The 25,137-nt window shown below is 44.1% G+C and overlaps 1 protein-coding gene across 5 annotated transcripts in view; it reads right to left on the reverse strand.

Annotated features, from left to right (window-relative positions):
- Positions 1-25,137, reverse strand: part of LOC124038495 (calcium-activated potassium channel subunit alpha-1-like) — a 235,993-nt gene that overhangs the window by 48,754 nt on the left and 162,102 nt on the right. For 4 of the 5 annotated variants that reach the window (XM_046354452.1, XM_046354450.1, XM_046354453.1 and 1 more), the window contains exons 12-18: positions 24,646-24,728; positions 24,303-24,372; positions 23,954-24,109; positions 23,520-23,629; positions 21,709-21,777; positions 14,276-14,362; positions 13,761-13,837 (exon numbers count right to left, since the gene is read on the reverse strand). In XM_046354452.1, coding sequence (XP_046210408.1) covers positions 13,761-13,837; positions 14,276-14,362; positions 21,709-21,777; positions 23,520-23,629; positions 23,954-24,109; positions 24,303-24,372; positions 24,646-24,728 — 652 coding nt within the window. Of the gene's footprint in view, positions 1-9,826; positions 9,836-13,760; positions 13,838-14,275; positions 14,363-21,708; positions 21,778-23,519; positions 23,630-23,953; positions 24,110-24,302; positions 24,373-24,645; positions 24,729-25,137 lie in introns of all 5 variants that reach the window. The other variant, XM_046354448.1, reaches the window with a different exon arrangement.

The following is a 25,137-nucleotide window of genomic DNA, read 5'->3' on the forward strand; positions in this document are numbered from 1 at the left end:
CTCATGAGGACTGCCACAGGAAAGGAAGACCAAGAGTTACCTCTGCTGCAGAGGATAGGTTCATTAGAGTTAACTGCACTTCAGATTGCAGCCTAAATAAATGCTTCACAGAGTTCAAGTAACAGACATCTCAACATCAACAGTTCAGAGGAGACTTCATGAATCAGGGTTTCATGGTCAAATTGCTGCAAAGAAAACACTACTGAAAGACACCAATAAGAAGAAGAGACTTGCTTGGATAAAGGAACAATAGCAATGGACATTAGACCGGTGGAAATCTGTCCTTGGTCTGATGAGTCCATATTTTGATTTCTGATTCCAACTGCTGTGTCTTTGTGAAACGCAGAGTAGGTGAACGGATGATCTCTGCATGTGTGATTCCCACCGTGAAGCATGGACGAGGAGGTGTGATTGTGTGGGGAGACTTTTGTGGTGACGCTATCTGTGATTTATTTAGAATTCTAGGCACAATTAACCAGCATGGCTACCACAGCATTCTGCAGAAATACATCATCCAATCTGGTTCGTGCTTAGTGAGACTATAATTTGTTTTTCAACAGGACAATGACCCAAAACACACCTCCAGGCTGTGTAAGGGCTATTAGATCAAGAAGGAGAGTGATGGAGTGCTGCATCAGATGACCTGGCCTACACAATCACCCGACCTCAACCCAATTGAGATGGTTTGGGATGAGTTGGACCTCAGAGTGAAGGAAAATCAGCCAACAATTGCTCAGTATATGTGGGAACTCTATCAAGACTGTTGGAAAAGCATTCCTCATGAAGCTGGTTATGACAATGACTGCCTCTCCTGGTTGACTGCCTCGCCTGGTTCACCAACTACTTCTCTGACAGAGTTCAGTGTGTCAAATCGGAGGGCCTGTTGTCCGGACCTCCCCCTCTATGGGGGTGACACAGGGTTCCATCCTCGGAACGACTCTTTTCTCTGTATACATCAATGATGTCGCTCTTACTGCTGGTGATTCTCTGATACACCTCTACGCAGACAACACCATTCTGTATACTTCTGTCTCTTCTTTGGACACTGTGTTAACAAACCTCCAGATGAGCTTCAATGCCATATTAACACTCCTTCTGTGGCCTCCAACTGCTCTTAAATGCAAGCAAAACTAAATGCATGCTCTTCAACCGATTGCTACACACACCTACCCACCCGTCCAGCATCACTACTCTGGACGGTTCTGACTTAGAATATGTGGACATCTACAAATACATAGGTGTTTGGTTAGACTGTAAACTCTCCTTCCAAAATGTAAATCCAAAATTAAATCTGGAATTGGCTTCCTAATTCACAACAAAGCATCCTTCACTCATGCTGCCAAACATACCCTCGTAAAACTGACTATCCTACCGATCCTTGACTTCGGCAATATCATTTACAAAATAGCCTCCAACACTCTACTCAGCAAATTGGATGCCGTCTATCACAGTGCCATCCGTTTTGTCACCAAAGCCCCATATACTACCCACCACGTCGACCTGAATGCTCTCGTTGGCTGGCCCTCGCTTCGAACTGCAAAAATCACTGAAGCTGGAGACTCATATCTCCCTCACTAGCTTTAAGCACCAGCTGTCAGAGCAGCTCACAGATCACTGCACCTTTACATAGCCCATCTGTAAATAGCCCTCCCAACTACCTCATCACCATATTGTTATTTATTTTGCTCCTTTGCACCCCAGTGCCGCTACTTTCACACTCATCTTCTGCACATCTATCACCCCAGTGTTTCATTTGCCATACTGTAATCATTTCTTCACTATCGCCTATTTATTGCCTCACTCCCCTTATCCTACCCCATTTGCACACACTGTATATAGACTTTCTCTATTGTATTATTGACTGTATGTTTGTTTATTCCATGTGTAACTCTGTGTTGTTGTTTGTGTCGCACTGCTTTGCTTTATCTTGGCCAGGTCGCAGTTGTAAATGAGAACTTGCTCTCAAATAGCCTACCTGGTTAAATAAAGGTGGAACAAAATAATAAATAAATAAATAATAATAATAATAATAATATGCCAAGAGTGTGCAAAGCTGTCATCAGGGTAAGGGTGGCTACTTTGAAGAATCTAATATATTAAATATATTTGGATTTGTTTAACACTTTTTTGGTTACTACATGATTCCATATGAGCTATTTCATAATGGTGATGTCTTCACTATTATTCTGCAATGTAGACAATAGCTCAAAGACAGAAAAACCCTTGCATGACTAGGTGTCCAAACTTATGACTGGTACTGTAACTGTCAACCAGCTGTCAGTAACTTACTGTACTTTACCTGGACTTTTCTCATTACAAGATAGCGTAATATCAGTTGACATCTGCTAAGCATTCTTTGTGGTGAACACACTTGGGACCTCACCTGGCCGTAAACAGACCTTCCTGTCACACCATCAGGTCAGTGAGAGTGACAGAGATCAGCCACAGTAAGTTCCTGTGAATAACTACTTGAAGCAGGCTGACAGTAAAATATTGAAAAATAAACATGAACTACAGTACCTGGTGACCAGCTGCCATTACGTTACTGGAAAATGCACAGTAACCTTAACTCTTACGGAAAAAACACATGAATTTAACATGTGATCCGTTGTGATCACTTGTGATTTAATGTGAAGTTAATGTGATGATGTGATAGATAGCATGTGACAACATGTGACAACATAAAATTACATATGACAACATGTGAGAACATGATCTCATATGAAGTGAATGTGAAATAAATGTGACAACATGGAGATGCAAAATTGCAACATGTGAGAACATGAAACTACATGTGAAAACACGATTTCATGTGAAATAAATGTGACAACATGAGGATGCAACATTTTAACATGAGATACCATTACACTACACGTGACGACATTTGAGCACGTGAAAACATAATCATGTGAAAAAAAATACATCACGGGGATGCAACATTTCAACATGTGATACCATTAATTACACGTGACAACATTTGAGCACATGTGAAAGCCTATATGTCAAATGCCATTTAGAATACTTTAAAAGGCATTATTGACATTCATTCAATTTAAACAGTCATGGTCCCCTGCAGCTTTTGTCTAGTTCCCAGTTTGTTTCAGGGATGACCCCAATTATGTTTTTAGGACATTCTCAGAATGTTGTGTTATAGTCTTCTATAGGTTTTTGTCTAAAATACGGTTAATCTAAAACTAGTTCCTGTATTTTACAGCTAAATTAAGGTGTTACGTTAAAGGACAGTATACTGCAGAGATTGGCAATATATTTATTGCCAATAATACATTTCTGCATGTTGCCTAAAGTTGCAGTAAAAATAAAGTAAACATGCACAACAACCTAAGTGTTATTTCTACAAAATGACAGTATGCTGCTATATTCTGATTTCAATTACTGTAAAATCTTGTATAATTTTGTATTGTGAACACATTTGGGAAAAGCTGCCCAGAATCAAATAAATAATTGTACAATTATCAACACCAGCGTAACATCAACATAAAACTATGCAGGGCTTAAGGACACTACAGTATATATTTGTGGATTTTAACTTGCAACCTCTTGGTAGGGAGTGCATCAATGTTTCTGCAGTGCCAGCAGGGTCATACTCATTACTTGGAACATATTTTTATTACATTTTTTATTTAACTAGGCAAGTCAGTTAACAACAAATTCTTATTTACGATGACAACCTATATATATTAACACACTCCAAAAATAAGGGTATGGTTAATGTACAGTGTTGTTCCTTGGTGTACAAAAAGACAAAGGTACACATATAAACTCACATGGTACAGTTTATATTTTGAATATGAGGTACAATCATTATTACACTTTAAAATATAAGTGGGGCAGAGATGTGCAGTATTTCTGTTACATGTATTTGAAGTATGTATTTCAATTACTTCTGAGTATTTTCTATTACACTGGGCTGAAGTATACTCCAATGTATTTTTGTAACAACATACTTTCGAGTGCTGTAATTCGTATTTTGAAAATATAAAATACTTTTCTATACCATTTTTTTTTATAGTGGTTCAACATTTTGTGGCCACCTTTCACCCTGCATTGGTATCAGAATACTGATGGCACTATGCTGGAATGAGACCATCTGCTACATGAACTAAATATAATTGTGTATGTAAACATGTACAATTGCAAAAGATGCTGAGTATTATTCTAATGAGCTCCGCCACAAAACAAGGTTCGGTCGAGAAGGGATACAGCTTTTGTCGAAATGGACTTTTCATAGCAGGTTTTGGAAAATGTACGCATCAGGTTAATTGAATTAACGTAGCAGGTTAGGATAATTAGGTTAAACTGTGTCCCATCTAGACATTACCCCAAAATAAGGCCAATAATAGTAATAATAATACCCAGTGTGCTTTGCAGTTCATTTTGGTTCATTTTCACATACATTACATTTTGTAATTTAGCAGACACTCCTATCCAGAGTGACTTACAGTCAGTGCATTCAACTAAGGTAGATAAACAACAACATATCATATCAAGTAAGATGTTTCTGTAACCGTTACTAAGAATGCTGTTGCTGTACAGCCCATCTACTTCTGAATGTATTTTTATATTTTAAAATACAAACTACATGTATTTCAATAAAATACATTTCAAAATAAAAGTATTTTGTAGATTATTTTTGTTACATTGATCTTCATGGAAGTTTATAATTGTATTTTGTCATTTTTTACCCATCACTGTGTGGTGGAAAAGTACTGGTTGAGGCTCATTAGCATATGTGGGGGAGTGGTCAAATGTGGCCATTTAGCCAATTTCAGTTTCCCAATGACTTTAAAGCACCTGAATGCACCTGAAGCTGGTATTTCCGACTTCACAATTGGTAAATTCCCACCTCCCACATGGTTACTAATGCAGTACCATATTGAATATATTGGGTAGAAAAATGTACCATTGTACTAGATTCTCTGCACATGTACCCTTTTTGTACACCAGGGAACAACATTGTACTGTAACCCTACATACTTTCATATTTGATAGTGTGTGGAGATATGTTCATGTTCACAAATAACCATCTGGTGGCCCTCCAGAGACATTAATGCACTCCAGACCAAAAGGTTGCAAGGACAAGTGCCAAGATGCACACAGGGCTAGATTCTATAAGATCTGCACTAATGGACACCTGCATAGTGGTTGTTTTGGCAGTGTCGGAGGTGGAACTGCATTAGAGCTGTCAAATCCCCAAGCAGTTCCCGGCCTTATACCTAAGAGGACATTACAATTGGCTGCACAGAGCAGTTTGGAACACCGGACTGTGCTATGTGATCTACAGCTCAATTAGGCTGATAGAATTTAAAATTTCATTATTTCATTATTTCTATATAGCCTACACTTTCTCATTATGAAATTCTAACATGATTAGGATGGGTGTGGCTTTGTGACAATGACCACATGAGCAGCCACTCACCGATTTGACAGGTCTAATGAGTTAAAACTCCAACACCGCCATATTTATTTTACCTTTATTCAACTAGGCAAGTCAGTTAAGAACAAATTCTTACTTACAATGACGGCCTACACTGGCCAAACCTGGATGCCAATTGTGCGCCGTCCTATGGGACTCCCAATCACAGCCGGTTGTGATACAGCTTGGATCACCAATATGCTTGATCTGATTGAATCTAGGCTTTAATGTCAAGTGTCCCTAAGCACTGCTACTTTTTCGTTGGTGTTCTTTGGTTATGGTTGCGTCCAAAGTGTGCTAACGAATGTTAAGGTCAATTCAAAAAGTGAATCAAATTCCCAAATAATCTTAATTTGAATTTCTGTGCACTTCCCGAATACAGTTCGTTGTATAAAGTTCAGCTGAAGAAATACAGAAAAAGTTGTTCCCACTATTTTCATCACAACTCCGTAGCTGGTAACTTACTATAAAATTACAGGATTTTTGATTTTACAGTTTGTCCCAAAAGCACACCTAAACAAGTATCCTATACGTTTAAATGCAATTGCAAGTGAGGAATGGCAAGCTAATTTATGTGAAATCACGTTGAAAGGTGTTTTTGAAATACTTCACATGTGAAAACGTGTTTTTGGAAAACTTCACGTGACATTTCACATTTGAAAACGTGTTTTTGGAAAACTTCACGTGACATTTCACATTTGAAAACGTGTTTTTGGAACACATCACGTGACATTTCACATTTGAAAACGTGTTTTTGGAACACATCACGTGACATTTCACATTTGAAAACGTGTTTTTGGAACACATCACGTGACATTTCACATTTGAAAACGTGTTTTTGGAACACATCACGTGACATTTCACATTTGAAATCATCTGAAATTGTGTTTTTGGAACACATCACTTGTGACATTTCACATTGAAAATGTGTATTTTTGGAACATGTCACGTGACATTTCACATGAGAAATCATGTGAAAATCTGTGTTTTCACATTTTACATTTAAAAACCTGTGTTTTTGGAACACTTTATGTGACATTCTACTTGTGAAAACATGGATTTGGAACAATTCACATGTGGCATTTCACATGTATGATCATGTGAAAACCTGTTTTTCCCGGAACTCTTTACATGATATTTTACATGTAAATATATGTAAATATATATATTTTTTTGTAACACCCTCACGTGAAATTTAACATGTGAAAATATTTTTTTTTTTTTTTTTAGAACACTTCACTTGTGACATTCCACATGTGAAAATGTAAAAACATGTTTTTGGAACACATCATGTGACTTTTCATGTGAATTTTTTTGTTTTTGGAACACTTCACATTAGTGATCACATGCAATTTAATGTGTTATTGCTGTTCAGCTAAAGTATGACCCCACCTGGTTGTTGAACAGACAAACTCTGGAATTTAAGTACACTGACCTTTCTGTTGCGCCACAAAGTCATTGCCACACATATTCATTACCTATAATACATCTCTGCACTCGTCATTGATTTCATTTACTCATTTCATTTACTTCATTTACTTACAGTATTTCAGCAATTTGAGGGTTTTCTGTATAGCTGTCTAATGTTGGTGGGGCATATTATTCTGTTTTAATGTCACACCTGAATCACTATGATAAATATAATAGTTTTTCTTTGATTGTATATTTAACAAAGCTGAGATTTAGGCCTAATAACAGTGGGTTAAGTGCCTTGTTCAGGGGCATAACAACATAATTTTACCTTGTCAGCTCTGGGATTTGATGTTGCAACCTTTCGGTTACTAGTCCAACGCTCTAACCACTAGGCTACCTGCCGCAATGAATAGCATTCTCACATAGGTGTTCATTTTGTCCAGGTGAGAAAGGGCAGTGTGGAATGCGATTGAGATTGCGTCAGCTGTAGATCTGTTGGGGCGGTATGCGAATTGGAGTGGGTCTAGGGTTTCCGGGAAGATGCTGTTGATGTGAGCCATGACCAGCCTTTCAAAGCACTTTATGGCAATCGATGTGAATGCCACAGGGCCGTAATCATTTAGGCAGGTTACCTTCATTTTCTTGGGCACAGGGACTATAGTGTTCTGCTGTAAACATGTTGGTATTACAGATTCGTTCAGGGAGAGGTTGAAAATGTCAGTGAAGACACTTGACAGTTGGTCTGCGCATGCTTTGAGTACATGTCCTGGTAATCCGTCTGGCCCAGCGGCTTTGTGAATATTGACCTGTTTAAAGGTTTTGTTCACATCGGCTACTGAGAGCGTTATCACACAGTCGTCCAGAACAGCTGATGCTTTCATGCAAGCTTCAGTGTTGCTTGCCTCGAAGCGAGCATAAAAGGCATTTAGCTCGACTGGTAGGCTCACGTCACTGGGCAGCTTGCGTCTGGGTTTCCCTTTGTAGTCCTTAATACTTTTAAGCCCTGCCACATCCGACGAGCATCAGAGCCGGTGTAGTAGGATTTCATCTTAATCCTGTATTGACGCTTGGCTTGTTTGATGGTTCGTCTGAGGGCATAGCTGGATTCCCTATAAGCGTCTGGATTAGTCTCCCACTGCTTGAAAGCGACAGCTCTAGCCTTTAGCTCAATGCGGATGTTGCCTGTAATCCATGGCTTCTGGTTCGGATATGTACGTAAAGTCACTGTGAGAACGACGTCGTCGATGCACTTATTGATGAAGTCGATGACTGAGATGGTGTACTCCTCAATGCCATTGGATGAATCCCGGAACATTTTCTAGTCTGTGCTAGCAAAACAGTCCTGTAGTGTAGCATCCGAGTCATCTGACCACTTCTGTATTGTTTGAGTCACTGGTACTTCCCGCTTTAGATGTTGCTTGTAAGCAGGAATCAGGAGGGTAGAATTATGGTAAGATTTGCCAAATGGAGGGCGGGGGAGAGCTTTGTATGCATCTCTGTGTGTGGAGTAAAGGTGGTCCAGGATTTTTTTCCCTCTTGTTGCACCTATGACATGCTGGTAAAAATTTGTCCAAACTGATTTAAGTTTGCCTGCATTAAAGTCCCCGGCCACTAGTAGCACCGTTTCTGGGTAAGCATTTTCTTCTTTGCTTACGGCCTTATAGAGTTGGTTGAGAGTGGTCTTATTGCCAGCTTCGTTCTGTGGTGGTAAATAGACGGCTATGAATAATATAGATGAGAACTCTCTTGGTAGATAGTGTGGTCTACAGCTTATCATAAGGTACTTCTTTAAGACTTCTTTAATATTAGACATCGCGCACCAGCTGTTATTGACAAATAGACACACACCCCCACTCCTCGTCTTACCAGAGGTAGCATCTCTGTTCTGCAGGTGCATGGAAAATACCGGCAGCTCTATATTATCCGTATTGTCGTTCAGTCACGTCACGTAAAACATAAGATGTTACAGTTTTTGATGTCCCGTTGGTAGGATAATCTTAATCGTAGGTCATCAATTTTATTTTCCAATGATTGCACGTTAGCAAGAAGAACGGATGACAGTGGGGGTTTACTCACTCACCTACGGACTCTCAGAAGGAGGCGAGGATCTGGGCCTGTTCCAGTGAAAGCAAGATATCCTTCTCGTCGGACTCGTTAAAGGAAAAAGTTTCTTCCAGTCTGCGGTGAGTAATCGCTGTTCTCATGCCGAGAAGTTATTTTCGGTCAGAAGGGACAGTAGCACCAACATTACGTACACAATAAGTAAAATCAATAAGTTACACAAACCCCCCAAAAATATCAAAACAACACAATTGGTTGGGAGAATGTAAAACGTCAACCATGTTCTTCGGCGCCATCTTTGGTTCACTCCAAAGTAATCAGAATAAAGCAGCAAACTGTCCCTTACAGCAATAATACCTTAATCGAGCTCTAAAAATACAGTTTTTGAATATTTACTGAATTTCCACTGCAACCAGTAGCCAGAAAATGTTGAACAGTGTAATGAAGAACCCTCTGGTTCTGTCAATGTAATTAAGAACTATACACATGGTTATTCGAAGAACTGATGTAAAAAGGCCAAAAAAGGGTTCCTTTACAGGGTCAAAAAAATATATATAATTGGTACAAACTAGCACCCTCTTTTTTTCTCTTGTACCACAGGAAAAATAATTGTTATGTAATTGGACTCGTTTAAGGCTACATTGTATATTTGGCTTCATCAAATACTTAAGGTTGACGGGTATCTACCCTAATGTATAGGGTCGACAAATCTACCAATCATCACGTTTTTTGTGTTCTCCTTGACCTGAGAGTATAGCGTGCAAATGAGATGTGAGTGAACGTGAAGGATGCAGGCAGAAGTGTCCACCATCGCCACATGCAACATGTGCATTACACTCAACAATAACAAAAAAGATTGAACTCAAGGGTAGCAGGCTGTACTACGGAGGGTAGGGGTAGGGCACCTATATTACTCACAATAAAGCACTATACGTGAACAGTTAACACATTGTTTCATGTTCCAAGGCAGCAGAAAGAGAATACATCAAACATTAGCGTCAGTAGATATGGTCATCAAAGTTACATGAGGCAAGCCTCTTTAAACAAGGCACAATATAGAAGAAGCCTGTTTGAAATCTTGAAAGGAGAAAATAAAAACAGATTTAAGACAGATCACACTGTTTTTGTTGTTGTCATGACTGGTCCCAGATCTGCTCAGATTGTTTTGCCAACTTCTATGGTCATTGTAATGCCAAACATGACAGATCTGGGACCAGGCTATTTGTTTCTATATCCTCATTCTCTTTATTGAGTGCTACATTAAATATGAATAAATATGCGACCAAAATGGCCACCTATTCCTTATTGTGTCCACTACTTATGACCAGGGCCCTGTGGGATCTGGTCAAACGTAGTGCAATATATAGGGAATAAAGTGTCATTTGGGAGTTAGCCCAAATGACACTTTATTAATTTTCTGTACACAGTTATTTGTGCACTGGATGCTTGTTTAAAATAATCATATAGCCTTTCCTGAGGCAGAGATTACAGGGTTTTATCCTGTGGATTATTAATAAAGGACATAACTGGTTTAGACAAATGGCTATGCAGATCGTGTAAAGACAATAGCTTTGTTCCAAATGGCATCCTTTTCCCAATATAAGGCATTACTTTTGACCACAGTTCTATGGGTCCTGGTCAAAAGTAGTGCACTATAAAGGAAACAGGGTGTCACATATGACACAGACAATGTAGTGACACTATAATGTGTATGTTAATGTTGGGCTCTGCTCAAACCTCTAAACAAATACCTGTCAACGGGCATCAGAAGAGGTTTTTATTCAACAACTTTGGTAGTTATTGTACATGAATAATATCTAATAATTATAGAAATGTGTATAGTAGAACATTCAGTACAGTATAATCCATGTACAGTATACATATTGTTCAAATACCTTTTATTTTTTTTAAACTAACACCTCGATCACACCGACAGCGTCATTGCATTTTGGTACACCAGAAGTACATTCATTTCCAACGGAACGATGCGTTTGCCTTGCAGCATTCCATTGAAGAGGCAGTTGCAGTGCGCTCTGTGTGGTGCATACGTTGGATTTATTGAACGTATTGCGTCAAACTGTATGTGTCAAACTGTATGTGTCAAACTGTATGTGTCAAACTGTATGTGTTAAACTGTATGTGTCAAACTGTATGTGTCAAACTGTATGTGTTAAAATGTATGTGTCAAACTGTATGTGTTAAACTGTATGTGTCAAACTGTATGTGTTAAACTGTATGTGTCAAACTGTATGTGTTAAACTGTATGTGTCAAACTGTATGTGTCAAACTGTATGTGTTAAACTGTATGTGTTAAACTGTATGTGTCAAACTGTATGTGTCAAACTGTATGTGTTAAAATGTATGTGTCAAACTGTATGTGTTAAACTGTATGTGTCAAACTGTATGTGTTAAACTGTATGTGTTAAACTGTATGTGTCAAACTGTATGTGTTAAACTGTATGTGTCAAACTGTATGTGTTAAACTGTATGTGTCAAACTGTATGTGTCAAACTGTATGTGTTAAACTGTATGTGTTAAACTGTATGTGTCAAACTGTATGTGTTAAACTGTATGTGTCAAACTGTATGTGTCAAAATGTATGTGTATGTGTTAAACGACATCCGATCCTTGTTTGCTAAGTCAAACGACACCGCTGGTTCTGCTCACACTGCCCTACCCTGTGCTCTGACCTCTTTCTCCCCTCTCTCTCCAGATGAAATCTCGCGTCTTGTGACGGCCGGCCGCCCAACAACCTGCCCGCTTGACCCTATCCCCTCCTCTCTTCTCCAGACCATTTCCGGAGACCTTCTCCCTTACCTCACCTCGCTCATCAACTCATCCCTGACCGCTGGCTACGTCCCTTCCGTCTTCAAGAGAGCGAGTTGCACCCCTTCTGAAAAAACCTACACTCGATCCCTCCGATGTCAACAATTACAGACCAGTATCCCTTCTTTCTTTTCTCTCCAAAACTCTTGAACGTGCCGTCCTTGGCCAGCTCTCCCGCTATCTCTCTCTGAATGACCTTCTTGATCCAAATCAGTCAGGTTTCAAGACTAGTCATTCAACTGAGACTGCTCTCCTCTGTATCACGGAGGCGCTCCGCACTGCTAAAGCTAACTCTCTCTCCTCTGCTCTCATCCTTCTAGATCTGTCGGCTGCCTTCGATACTGTGAACCATCAGATCCTCCTCTCCACCCTCTCCGAGTTGGGCATCTCCGGCGCGGCCCACGCTTGGATTGCATCCTACCTGACAGGTCGCTCCTACCAGGTGGCGTGGCGAGAATCTGTCTCCTCACCATGCGCTCTCACCACTGGTGTCCCACAGGGCTCTGTTCTTGGCCCTCTCCTATTCTCGCTATACACCAAGTCACTTGGCTCTGTCATAACCTCACATGGTCTCTCTTATCATTGCTATGCCGACGACACACAATTAATCTTCTCCTTTCCCCCTTCTGATGACCAGGTGGCGAATCGCATCTCTGCATGTCTGGCAGACATATCAGTGTGGATGACGGATCACCACCTCAAGCTGAACCTCGGCAAGACGGAGCTGCTCTTCCTCCCGGGGAAGGACTGCCCGTTCCATGATCTCGCCATCACGGTTGACAACTCCATTGTGTCCTCCTCCCAGAGCGCCAAGAACCTTGGCGTGATCCTGGACAACACCCTGTCGTTCTCAACCAACATCAAGGCGGTGGCCCGTTCCTGTAGGTTCATGCTCTACAACATCCGCAGAGTACGACCCTGCCTCACACAGGAAGCGGCGCAGGTCCTAATCCAGGCACTTGTCATCTCCCGTCTGGATTACTGCAACTCGCTGTTGGCTGGGCTCCCTGCCTGTGCCATTAAACCCCTTCAACTCATCCAGAACGCCGCAGCCCGTCTGGTGTTCAACCTTCCCAAGTTCTCTCACGTCACCCCGCTCCTCCGTTCTCTCCACTGGCTTCCAGTTGAAGCTCGCATCCGCTACAAGACCATGGTGCTTGCCTACGGAGCTGTGAGGGGAACGGCACCTCAGTACCTCCAGGCTCTGATCAGGCCCTACACCCAAACAAGGGCACTGCGTTCATCCACCTCTGGCCTGCTCGCCTCCCTACCACTGAGGAAGTACAGCTCCCGCTCAGCCCAGTCAAAACTGTTCGCTGCCCTGGCCCCCCAATGGTGGAACAAACTCCCTCACGACGCCAGGACAGCGGAGTCAATCACCACCTTCCGGAGACACCTGAAACCCCACCTCTTTAAGGAATACCTAGGATAGGATAAGTAATCCCTCTCACCCCCCTAAGTTTTAGATGCACTATTGTTAAGTGACTGTCCCACTGGATGTCATAAGGTGAATGCACCAATTTGTAAGTCGCTCTGGATAAGAGCGTCTGCTAAATGACTTAAATGTAAATGTAATGTAATGTATGTGTTAAACTGTATGTGTCAAACTGTATGTGTTAAACTGTATGTGTCAAACTGTATGTGTTAAACTGTATGTGTTAAACTGTATGTGTCAAACTGTATGTGTTAAACTGTATGTGTTAAACTGTATGTGTCAAACTGTATGTGTTAAACTGTATGTGTCAAACTGTATGTGTCAAACTGTATGTGTTAAACTGTATGTGTTAAACTGTATGCGTAGACGGCTTAACAGAAACGGTAGCAGAAGGTGAATGTTGAACTTTTGTTGCACACATATCCAGAGGATGCTGCATACCATTTTGCACAACAACAAAGTAGGTGTGATCGAGGCGTAATGCACAGTTTTATACAGTATCTACATATGCATATTAAAATATGCCTGTGCATTAAAGACAAAGCTCAATAAATATTGTTATTAATTAAAGAACAGTAAATAAATACTTACATCGTTTGCATCCACATTTCTTTATCCTTTTGGGATCTGTGATGTCATCGTGACAAGCTTTGCAGTAAAAAAGTGCCCTAAGAAAACAGCACAGTATTAAATCATCAGCAAGTCCAAGAGTAATTGAAAATACAGTAGTTTGATATCAAACTGTATTTGTAGGCTTTCTGTCTCTTCTAACAGAGGCAATTAGGTACATTTTCCTACATTTGCAGTACATTTTATCCTGATGCCTAGTCACCTTATCCCTTTACATATTTACCTCTATCACTCCAGTATCCCTGCACATTGTAAATATGGTACTGGAACTGACCCTGTATATAGTATACTTACTTACCTCATCGTGTTCTTATTATTTATTATTTTTCTATCTCATGTGTTTTTGTTCTACCCTGTTATTTTTAGTATTACACTGTTATTGATTACTGCATTGTTGGGAAATAGCTTGCTAGAAAGGCATTTCACTGTACTTGTGCATGTGACATTAAAACTTGAAACTCGAAACATTCACGTACCTCTTTACTTCTTTGGCATCACTGGCGATAAAGAACCCCAGGGTTCCTTCCTGCATCGTCACATGGTTCCCAGGGTTGATGAGGGTGCTGTTGTCAATACAAACACATATACATGGTCGTCAATGAGGAGAATCTTTCTGTTACATTTAACATCCTAATGCACTAATCACAAGGAATGGTACACAAGTTACGCCTTTCGGACAAACACGGGTTGGTGAGGTACTGTATTTCCTTGGGATTCAAGCTAAAAACAAATGCAGGTGTCACTGGTATTATTAAATGGCTGCCATCACCCAATGATGTCATGTTTGTCATTTATTATCTTGTCTTGTCCCTGTGCTTCCCATTCTATTCGTTTCCCTCTGCTGGTCTTATTTGGTTCTTTCCCCTCCTTCTAGCCCTCTCTCTCCCCCTCCCTCTCTCACTCTCTCGCTCTCTCTTCTCTCTATCGTTCCGTTCCTGCTCCCAGCTGTTCCTATTCCCCTAATCATCATTTAGTCTTCCCACACCTGTTCCCGATCCTTTCCCCTGATTAGAGTCCCTATTTATTCCTTTGTGTTCCGTTCCTGTGCCGTCAGTTCCTTGTTTTGTATTCCATGCTGTGATTGCGTTTCGCCCTGTCCTGTCGTGTTTTTTGCCGTGATTGTGTATCACCCTGTCCTGTCGTGTTTTGTGCCTTCTTCAGACGCTGCGTGTGAGCAGGTGTCTCAGTCGACTACGGCCTGCGCCTACCCGAAGCGACCTGCAGTCTGTGGCCGCTTCTCCAGTTGTTTTCCCTCTACATCTAGAGGATTTCAGTTATTCCGTTTTGAACATTAATAAACTCTGTTTCTGTTAAGTCGCGTTTGGGTCCTCTTTCACCTGCATGACAGAAGGAACCGACCAAAGAATGGACCCAGCGACTTCAGACGCTCGTTACACTGCCGTCGAGATCCAAGGAGCCATGCTCGGCAGACACGAGCAGGAATTGTCCGCTGCTCGCCAGGCCGTGGAAAACCTGGCTGCTCAGGTTTCCGACCTCTCTGGACAGTTCCAGAGTCTACGTCTCGTGCCACCTGTTACTTCCTGGCCTGCCGAGCCTCCAGAACCTAGGGTTAATAACCCACCTTGCTACTCCGGGCAGCCCACTGAGTGCCGCTCCTTTCTCACGCAGTGTGAGATTGTGTTCTCTCTCCAACCCAACACATACTCTAGAGAGAGAGCTCGGGTTGCTTACGTCATTTCACTCCTTACTGGCCGGGCTCGAGAATGGGGCACAGCTATCTGGGAGGCAAGGGCTGATTGCTCTATCAAATTCCAGAACTTTAAAGAGGAGATGATTCGGGTTTTTGACCGTTCAGTTTTTGGTGGGGAGGCTTCTAGGGCCCTGGCTTCCTTATGCCAAGGTGAACGGTCCATAACGGATTATTCCATTGAGTTTCGCACTCTTGCTGCCTCTAGTGAGTGGAACGAGCCGGCGCTGCTCGCTCGTTTTCTGGAGGGACTCCACGCAGTGGTTAAGGATGAGATTCTCTCCCGGGAGGTTCCTTCAGATGTGGACTCTTTGATTGCTCTCGCCATCCGCATAGAACGACGGGTAGATCTTCGTCACCGGGCTCGTGGAAGAGAGCTCGCATCAACGGTGTTTCCCTGCTCCGCATCGCAACCATCTCCCTCCTCTGGCTTTGAGACTGAGCCCATGCAGCTGGGAGGGATTCGCATCTCGAATAAGGAGAGGGAACGGAGGATCACCAACCGCCTGTGCCTCTATTGCGGAGTTGCTGGACATTTTGTTAATTCATGTCCAGTAAGAGGCCAGAGCCCATCAGTAAGCGGAGGGCTACTGGTGAGCGCTACTACTCAGTCCTCTTCATCTAGATCTTGTACTACTATGTCGGTCCATCTACGCTGGACCGGTTCGGGTGCTACATGCAGTGCCTTGATTGACTCTGGGGCTGAGGGTTGTTTCATGGACGAAGCATGGGTTCGGAAACATAACATTCCTTTCAGACCGTTAGACAAGCCTACGCCCATGTTTGCCTTAGATGGTAGTCATCTTCCCAGTATCAAATTTGAGACACTACCTTTAACTCTCACAGTATCTGGTAACCACAGTGAGACTATTTCTTTTTTGATTTTCCGTTCACCGTTTACACCTGTTGTTTTGGGTCATCCCTGGCTAGTATGTCATAATCCTTCTATTAATTGGTCTAGTAATTCTATCCTATCCTGGAACGTTTCTTGTCATGTGAAGTGTTTAATGTCTGCCATCCCTCCCGTTTCTTCTCTCCCTACTTCTCAGGAGGAACCTGGCGATTTGACAGGAGTGCCGGAGGAATATCATGATCTGCGCACGGTCTTCAGTCGGTCCCGAGCCAACTCCCTTCCTCCTCACCGGTCGTATGATTGTAGTATTGATCTCCTTCCAGGGACCACGCCTCCTCGAGGTAGACTATACTCTCTGTCGGCTCCCGAACGTAAGGCTCTCGAGGATTATTTGTCTGTGTCTCTTGACGCCGGTACCATAGTGCCTTCTTCTTCTCCGGCCGGGGCGGGGTTCTTTTTGTTAAGAAGAAGGACGGTACTCTGCGCCCCTGCGTGGATTATCGAGGGCTGAATGACATAACGGTTAAGAATCGTTATCCGCTTCCCCTTATGTCATCAGCCTTCGAGATTCTGCAGGGAGCCAGGTGCTTTACTAAGTTGGACCTTCGTAACGCTTACCATCTCGTGCGCATCAGAGAGGGGGACGAGTGGAAAACGGCGTTTAACACTCCGTTAGGGCATTTTGAGTACCGGGTTCTGCCGTTCGGTCTCGCCAATGCGCCAGCTGTTTTTCAGGCATTAGTTAATGATGTTCTGAGAGACATGCTGAACATTTTTGTTTTTGTCTATCTTGACGATATCCTGATTTTTTCTCCGTCACTCGAGATTCATGTTCAGCACGTTCGACGTGTTCTACAGCGCCTTTTAGAGAATTGTCTCTACGTAAAGGCTGAGAAGTGCTCTTTTCATGTCTCCTCCGTTACTTTTCTCGGTTCCGTTATTTCCGCTGAAGGCATTCAGATGGATTCCGCTAAGGTCCAAGCTGTCAGTGATTGGCCCGTTCCAAGGTCACGTGTCGAGTTGCAGCGCTTTTTAGGTTTCGCTAATTTCTATCGGCGTTTCATTCGTAATTTCGGTCAAGTTGCTGCCCCTCTCACAGCTCTTACTTCTGTCAAGACGTGTTTTAAGTGGTCCGGTTCCGCCCAGGGAGCTTTTGATCTTCTAAAAGAACGTTTTACGTCCGCTCCTATCCTCGTTACTCCTGACGTCACTAGACAATTTATTGTCGAGGTTGACGCTTCAGAGGTAGGCGTGGGAGCCATTCTATCCCAGCGCTTCCAGTCTGACGATAAGGTTCATCCTTGCGCTTATTTTTCTCATCGCCTGTCGCCATCTGAGCGCAACTATGATGTGGGTAACCGTGAACTGCTCGCCATCCGCTTAGCCCTAGGCGAATGGCGACAGTGGTTGGAGGGGGCGACCGTTCCTTTTGTCGTTTGGACAGACCATAAGAACCTTGAGTACATCCGTTCTGCCAAACGACTTAATGCCCGTCAAGCTCGTTGGGCGTTGTTTTTCGCTCGTTTCGAGTTTGTGATTTCTTACCGTCCGGGTAGCAAGAACACCAAGCCTGATGCCTTATCCCGTCTGTTTAGTTCTTCTGTGGCTTCTACTGATCTCGAGGGGATTCTTCCTTATGGGCGTGTTGTCGGGTTGACAGTCTGGGGAATTGAAAGACAGGTTAAGCAAGCACTCACGCACACTGCGTCGCCGCGCGCTTGTCCTAGTAACCTCCTTTTCGTTCCTGTTTCCACTCGTCTGGCTGTTCTTCAGTGGGCTCACTCTGCCAAGTTAGCTGGTCATCCCGGTGTTCGAGGCACTCTTGCGTCTATTCGCCAGCGCTTTTGGTGGCCGACTCAGGAGCGTGACACGCGCCGTTTCGTGGCTGCGTGTTCAGACTGCGCGCAGAAGAAGTCTGGTAATTTTTTTTTCTGCTTCTGCTCCTGGTCTTGCTGGGTCTCAGTCTGTTCCCTGCCATCGCATCTCTCCTGTTCTTGTCCCTGCCCTTGCTGTGTCTCAGTCTGTCCCTAGTTCTCATTTTTTTTTTTTTAGAGTAGTACCCTAGTTTCCCTTTTTATCGTTTTTCGTTACGGTCCTGAGGAGAGGAGTTGGGTTCTTTCTCGGGACGTGCTGGACCGTTTGATCTATGATTTCCTCCGTTGCCGCCAGTGTTCCTCCTCGAGAGCGCCAGGAGGCGCTCGGTGAGTGGGGGTACTGTCATGTTTGTCATTTATTATCTTGTCTTGTCCCTGTGCTTCCCATTCTATTCGTTTCCCTCTGCTGGTCTTATTTGGTTCTTTCCCTCCTTCTAGCCCTCTCTCTCCCCTCCCTCTCTCACTCTCTCGCTCTCTCTTCTCTCTATCGTTCCGTTCCTGCTCCCAGCTGTTCCTATTCCCCTAATCATCATTTAGTCTTCCCACACCTGTTCCCGATCCTTTCCCCTGATTAGAGTCCCTATTTATTCCTTTGTGTTCCGTTCCTGTGCCGTCAGTTCCTTGTTTTGTATTCCATGCTGTGATTGCGTTTCGCCCTGTCCTGTCGTGTTTTTTGCCGTGATTGTGTATCACCCTGTCCTGTCGTGTTTTGTGCCTTCTTCAGACGCTGCGTGTGAGCAGGTGTCTCAGTCGACTACGGCCTGCGCCTACCCGAAGCGACCTGCAGTCTGTGGCCGCTTCTCCAGTTGTTTTCCCCTCTACATCTAGAGGATTTCAGTTATTCCGTTTTGAACATTAATAAACTCTGTTTCTGTTAAGTCGCGTTTGGGTCCTCTTTCACCTGCATGACAAATGATAATTAAACAGTGACAAGTAATGATTAGAGAACCTCCACCTATAGAGAATGGAAGGGACAATATGAGAATCGTCAGAGCTAGTGTAGCCGCGCCAAGGTGCAGCAAGAGAAGGACTGGACATGGGAGGACTAACTGGCAGGTGAAGGACCTTGGGCTCAGCCTGGAGAATATCGCCGCCCCAAGGAAGAACTGGAGGCGACAAAAGTGGAGAGGCGCTGGTATGAGGAGGCAGCACGGCGACACGGATGGAAGCCTGAGAGTCAGCCCCCAAAATTTATTGGGAGGGGGCTCACAGGGAGTATGGCTATGCCAGGTAGGAGATCTGCGCAAACTCCCTGTGCTTACCGGGGGGCTAGAGAGACCGGGCAGGCACCGTGTTATGCTATGGAGCGCACAGTGTTTCCAGTGCGGGTGCATAGCCCGGTGCGGTTCATACCAGCTCTTCGTATTGGCCGGGCTAGAGTGGGCATCGAGCCAGGTAAGGTTGGGCAGGCTTGGTGCTCAAGAGCTCCAGTGCGCCTGCACGGTCCGGTCTATCCAGAGCCACCTCCACACACCAGTCCTCCGGTGGCAGCTCCCAGCACCAGGCTTCCTGTGCATGTTCTCGGTCCAGTTCCACCAGTGCCAGCACCACTCATCAGGCCTACAGTGCACCTCGCCTCTCCAGCGCTGTCGGAGTCTCCCGCCTGTCTAGCGCTATCAGAGCCTTTCTCCTCTACAGCGCTGCTGGAGTCTCCCGCCTGTTCAGCGCTTCCAGAGCCTTCCTCCTCTACAGCGCTGCTGGAGTCTCCTGCCTGTTCAGCGCAGCCTGAGCTGCCAGTCTGCATGGAGCAGCCTGAGCTATCAGACTGCATGGAGCAGCCTGAGCTATCAGACTGCATGGAGCATCTTGAGCTGCCAGTCTGCATAGAGCAGCCAGAGCTGCCAGTCTGCATGGAGCAGCCAGCGCTGTCAGTCTGCATGGAGCAGCCAGAGCTGCCAGTCTGCATAGAGCTGCCAGTCTGCATAGAGCAGCCAGAGCTGTCAGTCTGCATGGAGCAGCCAGAGCTGTCAGTCTGCATGGAGTAGCCAGAGCTGCCAGTCTGCATGGAGCAGCCAGAGCTGCCAGTCTGCATGGAGCAGCCAGAGCAGCTAGATCCGCCAGTCAGCCAGACTCTTCCAGATCTGCCAGTCAGCCAGACTCTTCCAGATCTGCCAGTCAGCCAGACTCTTCCAGATCTGCCAGTCAGCCAGACTCTCCAGATCTGCCAGTCAACCAGACTCTTCCAGATCTGCCAGTCAGCCAGACTCTTCCAGATCTGCCAGTCAACCAGACTCTTCCAGATCTGCCAGTCAACCAGACTACCAGATCCGCCAGTCAACCAGACTCTTCCAGATCCGCCAGTCAACCAGACTCTTCCAGATCTGCCAGTCAACCAGACTCTTCCAGATCCGCCACCCAGCCAGGATCTGCCGGAGCCAACTACCTGCCTGAGCTTCCTCTCAGTGCTGAGCTTCCTCTCAGTGCTGGGCTTCCCCTCAGTGCTGGGCTTCCCCTCAGTCCCGAGCTTCCCCTCAGTCCCGAGCATCCCCTCAGTCCCGAGCTACCCCTCAGTCCCGAGCTGCCTCAGTCCCGAGCTTGCCCCTCAGTCACGAGCTGCCCCTCAGTCCAGTGGGGTTCTGGGTGAGGACTACTAGGCCATGGTCGGCGGCAAGGGTGGACTATCCCAGGACGTGGGGGGGAGGAACTAAGACATTTATGGAGTGGGGTCCACGTCCAGAGCTGGAGCCGCCACCATGGACAGACGCCCACCCTGACCCTCCCTATGGTTTTGAGGTGCGTCCGGGAGTCCGGGGGGGGGGGTTCTGTCACGCCTTGGTCTTAGTATTTTGTGTTTTCTTTATTTATTTGGTCAGGCCAGGGTGTGACATGGGTTATTGTGGTGTGTTTTTTGTCTTGGGGTTTTGTGGGGTGTCTACGTAGTCTATGGCTGCCTGAGGCGGTTCTCAGCCAGAGTCAGGTGATTATCGTTGTCTCTGATTGGGAGCCATATTTAGGCAGCCATATTCTGTGAGTGTTTCGTGGGTGATTGTTCCTGTCTTTGTGTTTGCACCAGATAGGGCTGTTTCGGTTTTCGTTATTTCATTTAGTTATTTTTGTAGTTTCTGTATGTAAGTTTTTCCTTCATTATAATATCATGAATCATCATCACGCTGCATTTTGGTCCGATCCTTGTTCTACCTCTTCGTCAGAGGAGGAGATAGAAGAGAACCGTTACAATACCATTTTCTTTGTCAAACTTTGTAAACTATCTGTAAACCATAAAATGTGTCAAAAATGCCAATTAGTGATGAGTACTGTGTATTAAGTTGAAGTTGAAATCCATTACAATAGATCACAGTCAGGACAGCTGTATTGTCATTGCAGTCTGGCTATTGAGGTTTGCATGTAAAGATCTGGAAAATGGACAACCTGTACTGTGCTGCATATGACTTGGTTCAACATTATTTTGTACAATACAATTTCTGACAAACATCACATTGTACAATTGGCAATGTACAACACAGTGAACTTTACCTGCTTTCCCTTATATCAGACTTGTACTCGATAGCAATCAGTAGCAGCTTCAGCTTCACATAGCAGAGTCTAGAGAGGAGCATTCAAAATCATCTATATTTATACACAATCAGTAGCAGCTTCAGCTTCACATAGCAGAGTCTGGAGAGGAGCATTCAAAATCATCAATATTTATACACAATCAGTAGCAGCTTCAGCTTCACATAGCAGAGTCTGGAGAGGAGCATTCAAAATCATCAATATTTATACACAATCAGTAGCAGCTTCAGCTTCACATAGCAGAGTCTGGAGAGGAGCATTCAAAATCATCAATATTTATACACAATCAGTAGCAGCTTCAGCTTCACATAGCAGAGTCTGGAGAGGAGCATTCAAAATCATCAATATTTATACACAATCAAAGGGATGAGTAGGAGAGAGACAGACAGATGTAGAGAAAGAAAATGAGGGAGAGGTATGGAGAGAGAGAAAATGAGGGAGAGGGATGGAGAGAGAGAAAATGAGGGAGAGGGATGGAGAGAGAGAAAATGAGGGAGAGGGATGGAGAGAGAGAAAATGAGGGAGAGGGATGGAGAGAGAGAAAAATGAGGGAGAGGGATGGAGAGAGAGAAAATGAGGGAGAGGGATGGAGAGAGAGAAAATGAGGGAGAGGGATGGAGAGAGAAAATGAGGGAGAGGGATGGAGAGAGAGAAAAATGAGGGAGAGGGATGGAGAGAGAGAAAATGAGGGAGAGGGATGGAGAGAGAGAAAATGAGGGAGAGGGATGGAGAGAGAAAGAAAATGAGGGAGAGGGATGGAGAGAGAGAAAATGAGGGAGAGGGATGGAGAGAGAGAAAATGAGGGAGAGGGATGGAGAGAGAGAAAATGAGGGAGAGGGATGGAGAGAGAGAAAATGAGGGAGAGGGATGGAGAGAGAAAGAAAATGAGGGAGAGGGATGGAGAGAGAGAAAATGAGGGAGAGGGATGGAGAGAGAGAGAAAATGAGGGAGAGGGATGGAGAGAGAGAAAATGAGGGAGAGGGATGGAGAGAGAGAAAATGAGGGAGAGGGATGGAGAGAGAGAAAATGAGGGAGAGGGATGGAGAGAGAGAAAATGAGGGAGAGGGATGGAGAGAGAGAAAATGAGGGAGAGGGATGGAGAGAGAGAAAATGAGGGAGAGGGATGGAGAGAGAAAGAAAATGAGGGAGAGGGATGGAGAGAGAGAAAATGAGGGAGAGGGATGGAGAGAGAGAAAAATGAGGGAGAGGGATGGAGAGAGAGAAAATGAGGGAGAGGGATGGAGAGAAAGAAAATGAGGGAGAGGGATGGAGAGAGAGAAAATGAGGGAGAGGTATGGAGAGAAAGAAAATGAGGGAGAGGTATGGAGAGAGAGAAAATGAGGGAGAGGGATGGAGAGAGAGAAAATGAGGGAGAGGGATGGAGAGAGAGAAAATGAGGGAGAGGGATGGAGAGAGAGAAAATGAGGGAGAGGGATGGAGAGAGAGAAAATGAGGGAGAGGGATGGAGAGAGAGAAAATGAGGGAGAGGGATGGAGAGAGAGAAAATGAGGGAGAGGGATGGAGAGAGAGAAAATGAGGGAGAGGGATGGAGAGAGAGAAAATGAGGGAGAGGGATGGAGAGAGAGAAAATGAGGGAGAGGGATGGAGAGAGAGAAAATGAGGGAGAGGGATGGAGAGAGAGAAAATGAGGGAGAGGGATGGAGAGAGAGAAAATGAGGGAGAGGGATGGAGAGAGAGAGAAAAGAAAAGATAGAGGGGGAGAGAGTATACTTGATATAGTAGGGTACTTCAGAAAAGAGGGTCATACTTACTCACAAATGGTGGGGAAGGATAAGCCCACAAAGGCACTAGACAGATACTCAGTGTACATTTCATTGGCTACTCCTTCCAGGTAATACTTCTGCCACGTGTCCTCTTCAATCTGAAACAATAACAGATAAAACATGGCTTGCAGAGGTAAAGTATTTTATCATCAACATATTTCACTCACACAAAGGTTAACAAAGTGACCATAAAGCAAATAACACTTTAAGAGTGTCTGTACTGTATGGTGTATACTTAAATATAAGACAAGTATTCTGAAAATGCAAATACAGTCAGAAAACGTGTGAACATTACTGTACTAAAGGCTGTGGAAAAGTAGAATAATGTTAGTTCAATATCTCTGGCTCTTCCTGGTCCTTCGAGACGGATTTAAACGGACAACCTAACAATTACAGTCTCTTTGGCTCTCCCTAACGAGTACCTTGATGAAGGACCTCATGGAGAAGAGGTTGGCCAGCATGGTGGACAGGCCCTGAGCCAGACAGCTCTGTGCTATGAAGCCCAGCTTCAGCTCAGCAAGGCAAATGGCATCGTCACCCTCCTTCCAGTTCCAACTGGGAATATTCAAAAGGTGGGCCTGGGGACACGCAGGAAAGGTGGAGCGAGATTGGGGTTATAGAATTCTCGTACATTTCCTGAATTTTGCAACCCTTCTATACAAAGGAGGTGCAGGAAGAGCATCAGTAGAGAACTCATGTTCGCCTGCCTCCGCTGGAGTTCAATGACACAGTGTAAAAAGTAGCCCTCTGAAGGGTTTGTACTGTACACACCTTGTTGTGGTACTGCAACATCTGGGTAATGATTCTGATTTTTGGGTGGTAGTTCTTGATGGATATCACCCTGGAATATTGTTACAAGAAACAACTTAAGACCCATCTAACAAATCTAGGACACAGTAGTAGTAACACACTTGCTTAGGGAACTTGAGGTTAGACATTGGTATGTATTATCAATGCATTTCTCCAGAATACATTTTCACGTGCTCTCAAGCATACTGTACTTGCGTAATTTATCAAGGCGATAGAACATGGAATAACTTTTGTATATCAGAATACATTTCCATATTTCCAATACACAGTTATACAACACAGCTTGGTTAAGTTGTCTCTGTACCTCATGATGTTGGAGGCATCCTCAGCATCAGGGTCTGCACAGTATTTATTAGCTAGGATCAAACAGGCGTCTGCTGACTCTATCTGAGGGCAGGAGATGACAGAAACATAAGACATGACTCTATACAGACACTGGTCAAAAGTCGTGCACTACTGTAAGTAGGGGAATAGGGTGGCATTTGGGAGGCAGATAGACTTAGGACATTAGACTGATGCCAACCACCCAGGTGCTCCATCTGTAGAGACACTAGAAATCATAACTGCATTCACTCAGAGCTATGAACAGCATTGTACGTCACCGTGCGTTAATTTCTAACTTCAGTCAAAGTATATTGCTCTCTTATTTACCCTTTATAGATATCAATAGCTATGTCCGAATACCCATACTAAATAGTTGGCATTGTGGGTTTTACGAAAATATAAAATGTTATACTATGTGAAATTCCCAAAATGTTGTATGCTTTAAATGCCAGGATGTCATACTCATGTTGGC

This window comes from Oncorhynchus gorbuscha, linkage group LG06, assembly GCF_021184085.1.
Source record: "Oncorhynchus gorbuscha isolate QuinsamMale2020 ecotype Even-year linkage group LG06, OgorEven_v1.0, whole genome shotgun sequence".
Lineage (NCBI taxonomy): Eukaryota > Metazoa > Chordata > Actinopteri > Salmoniformes > Salmonidae > Oncorhynchus > Oncorhynchus gorbuscha.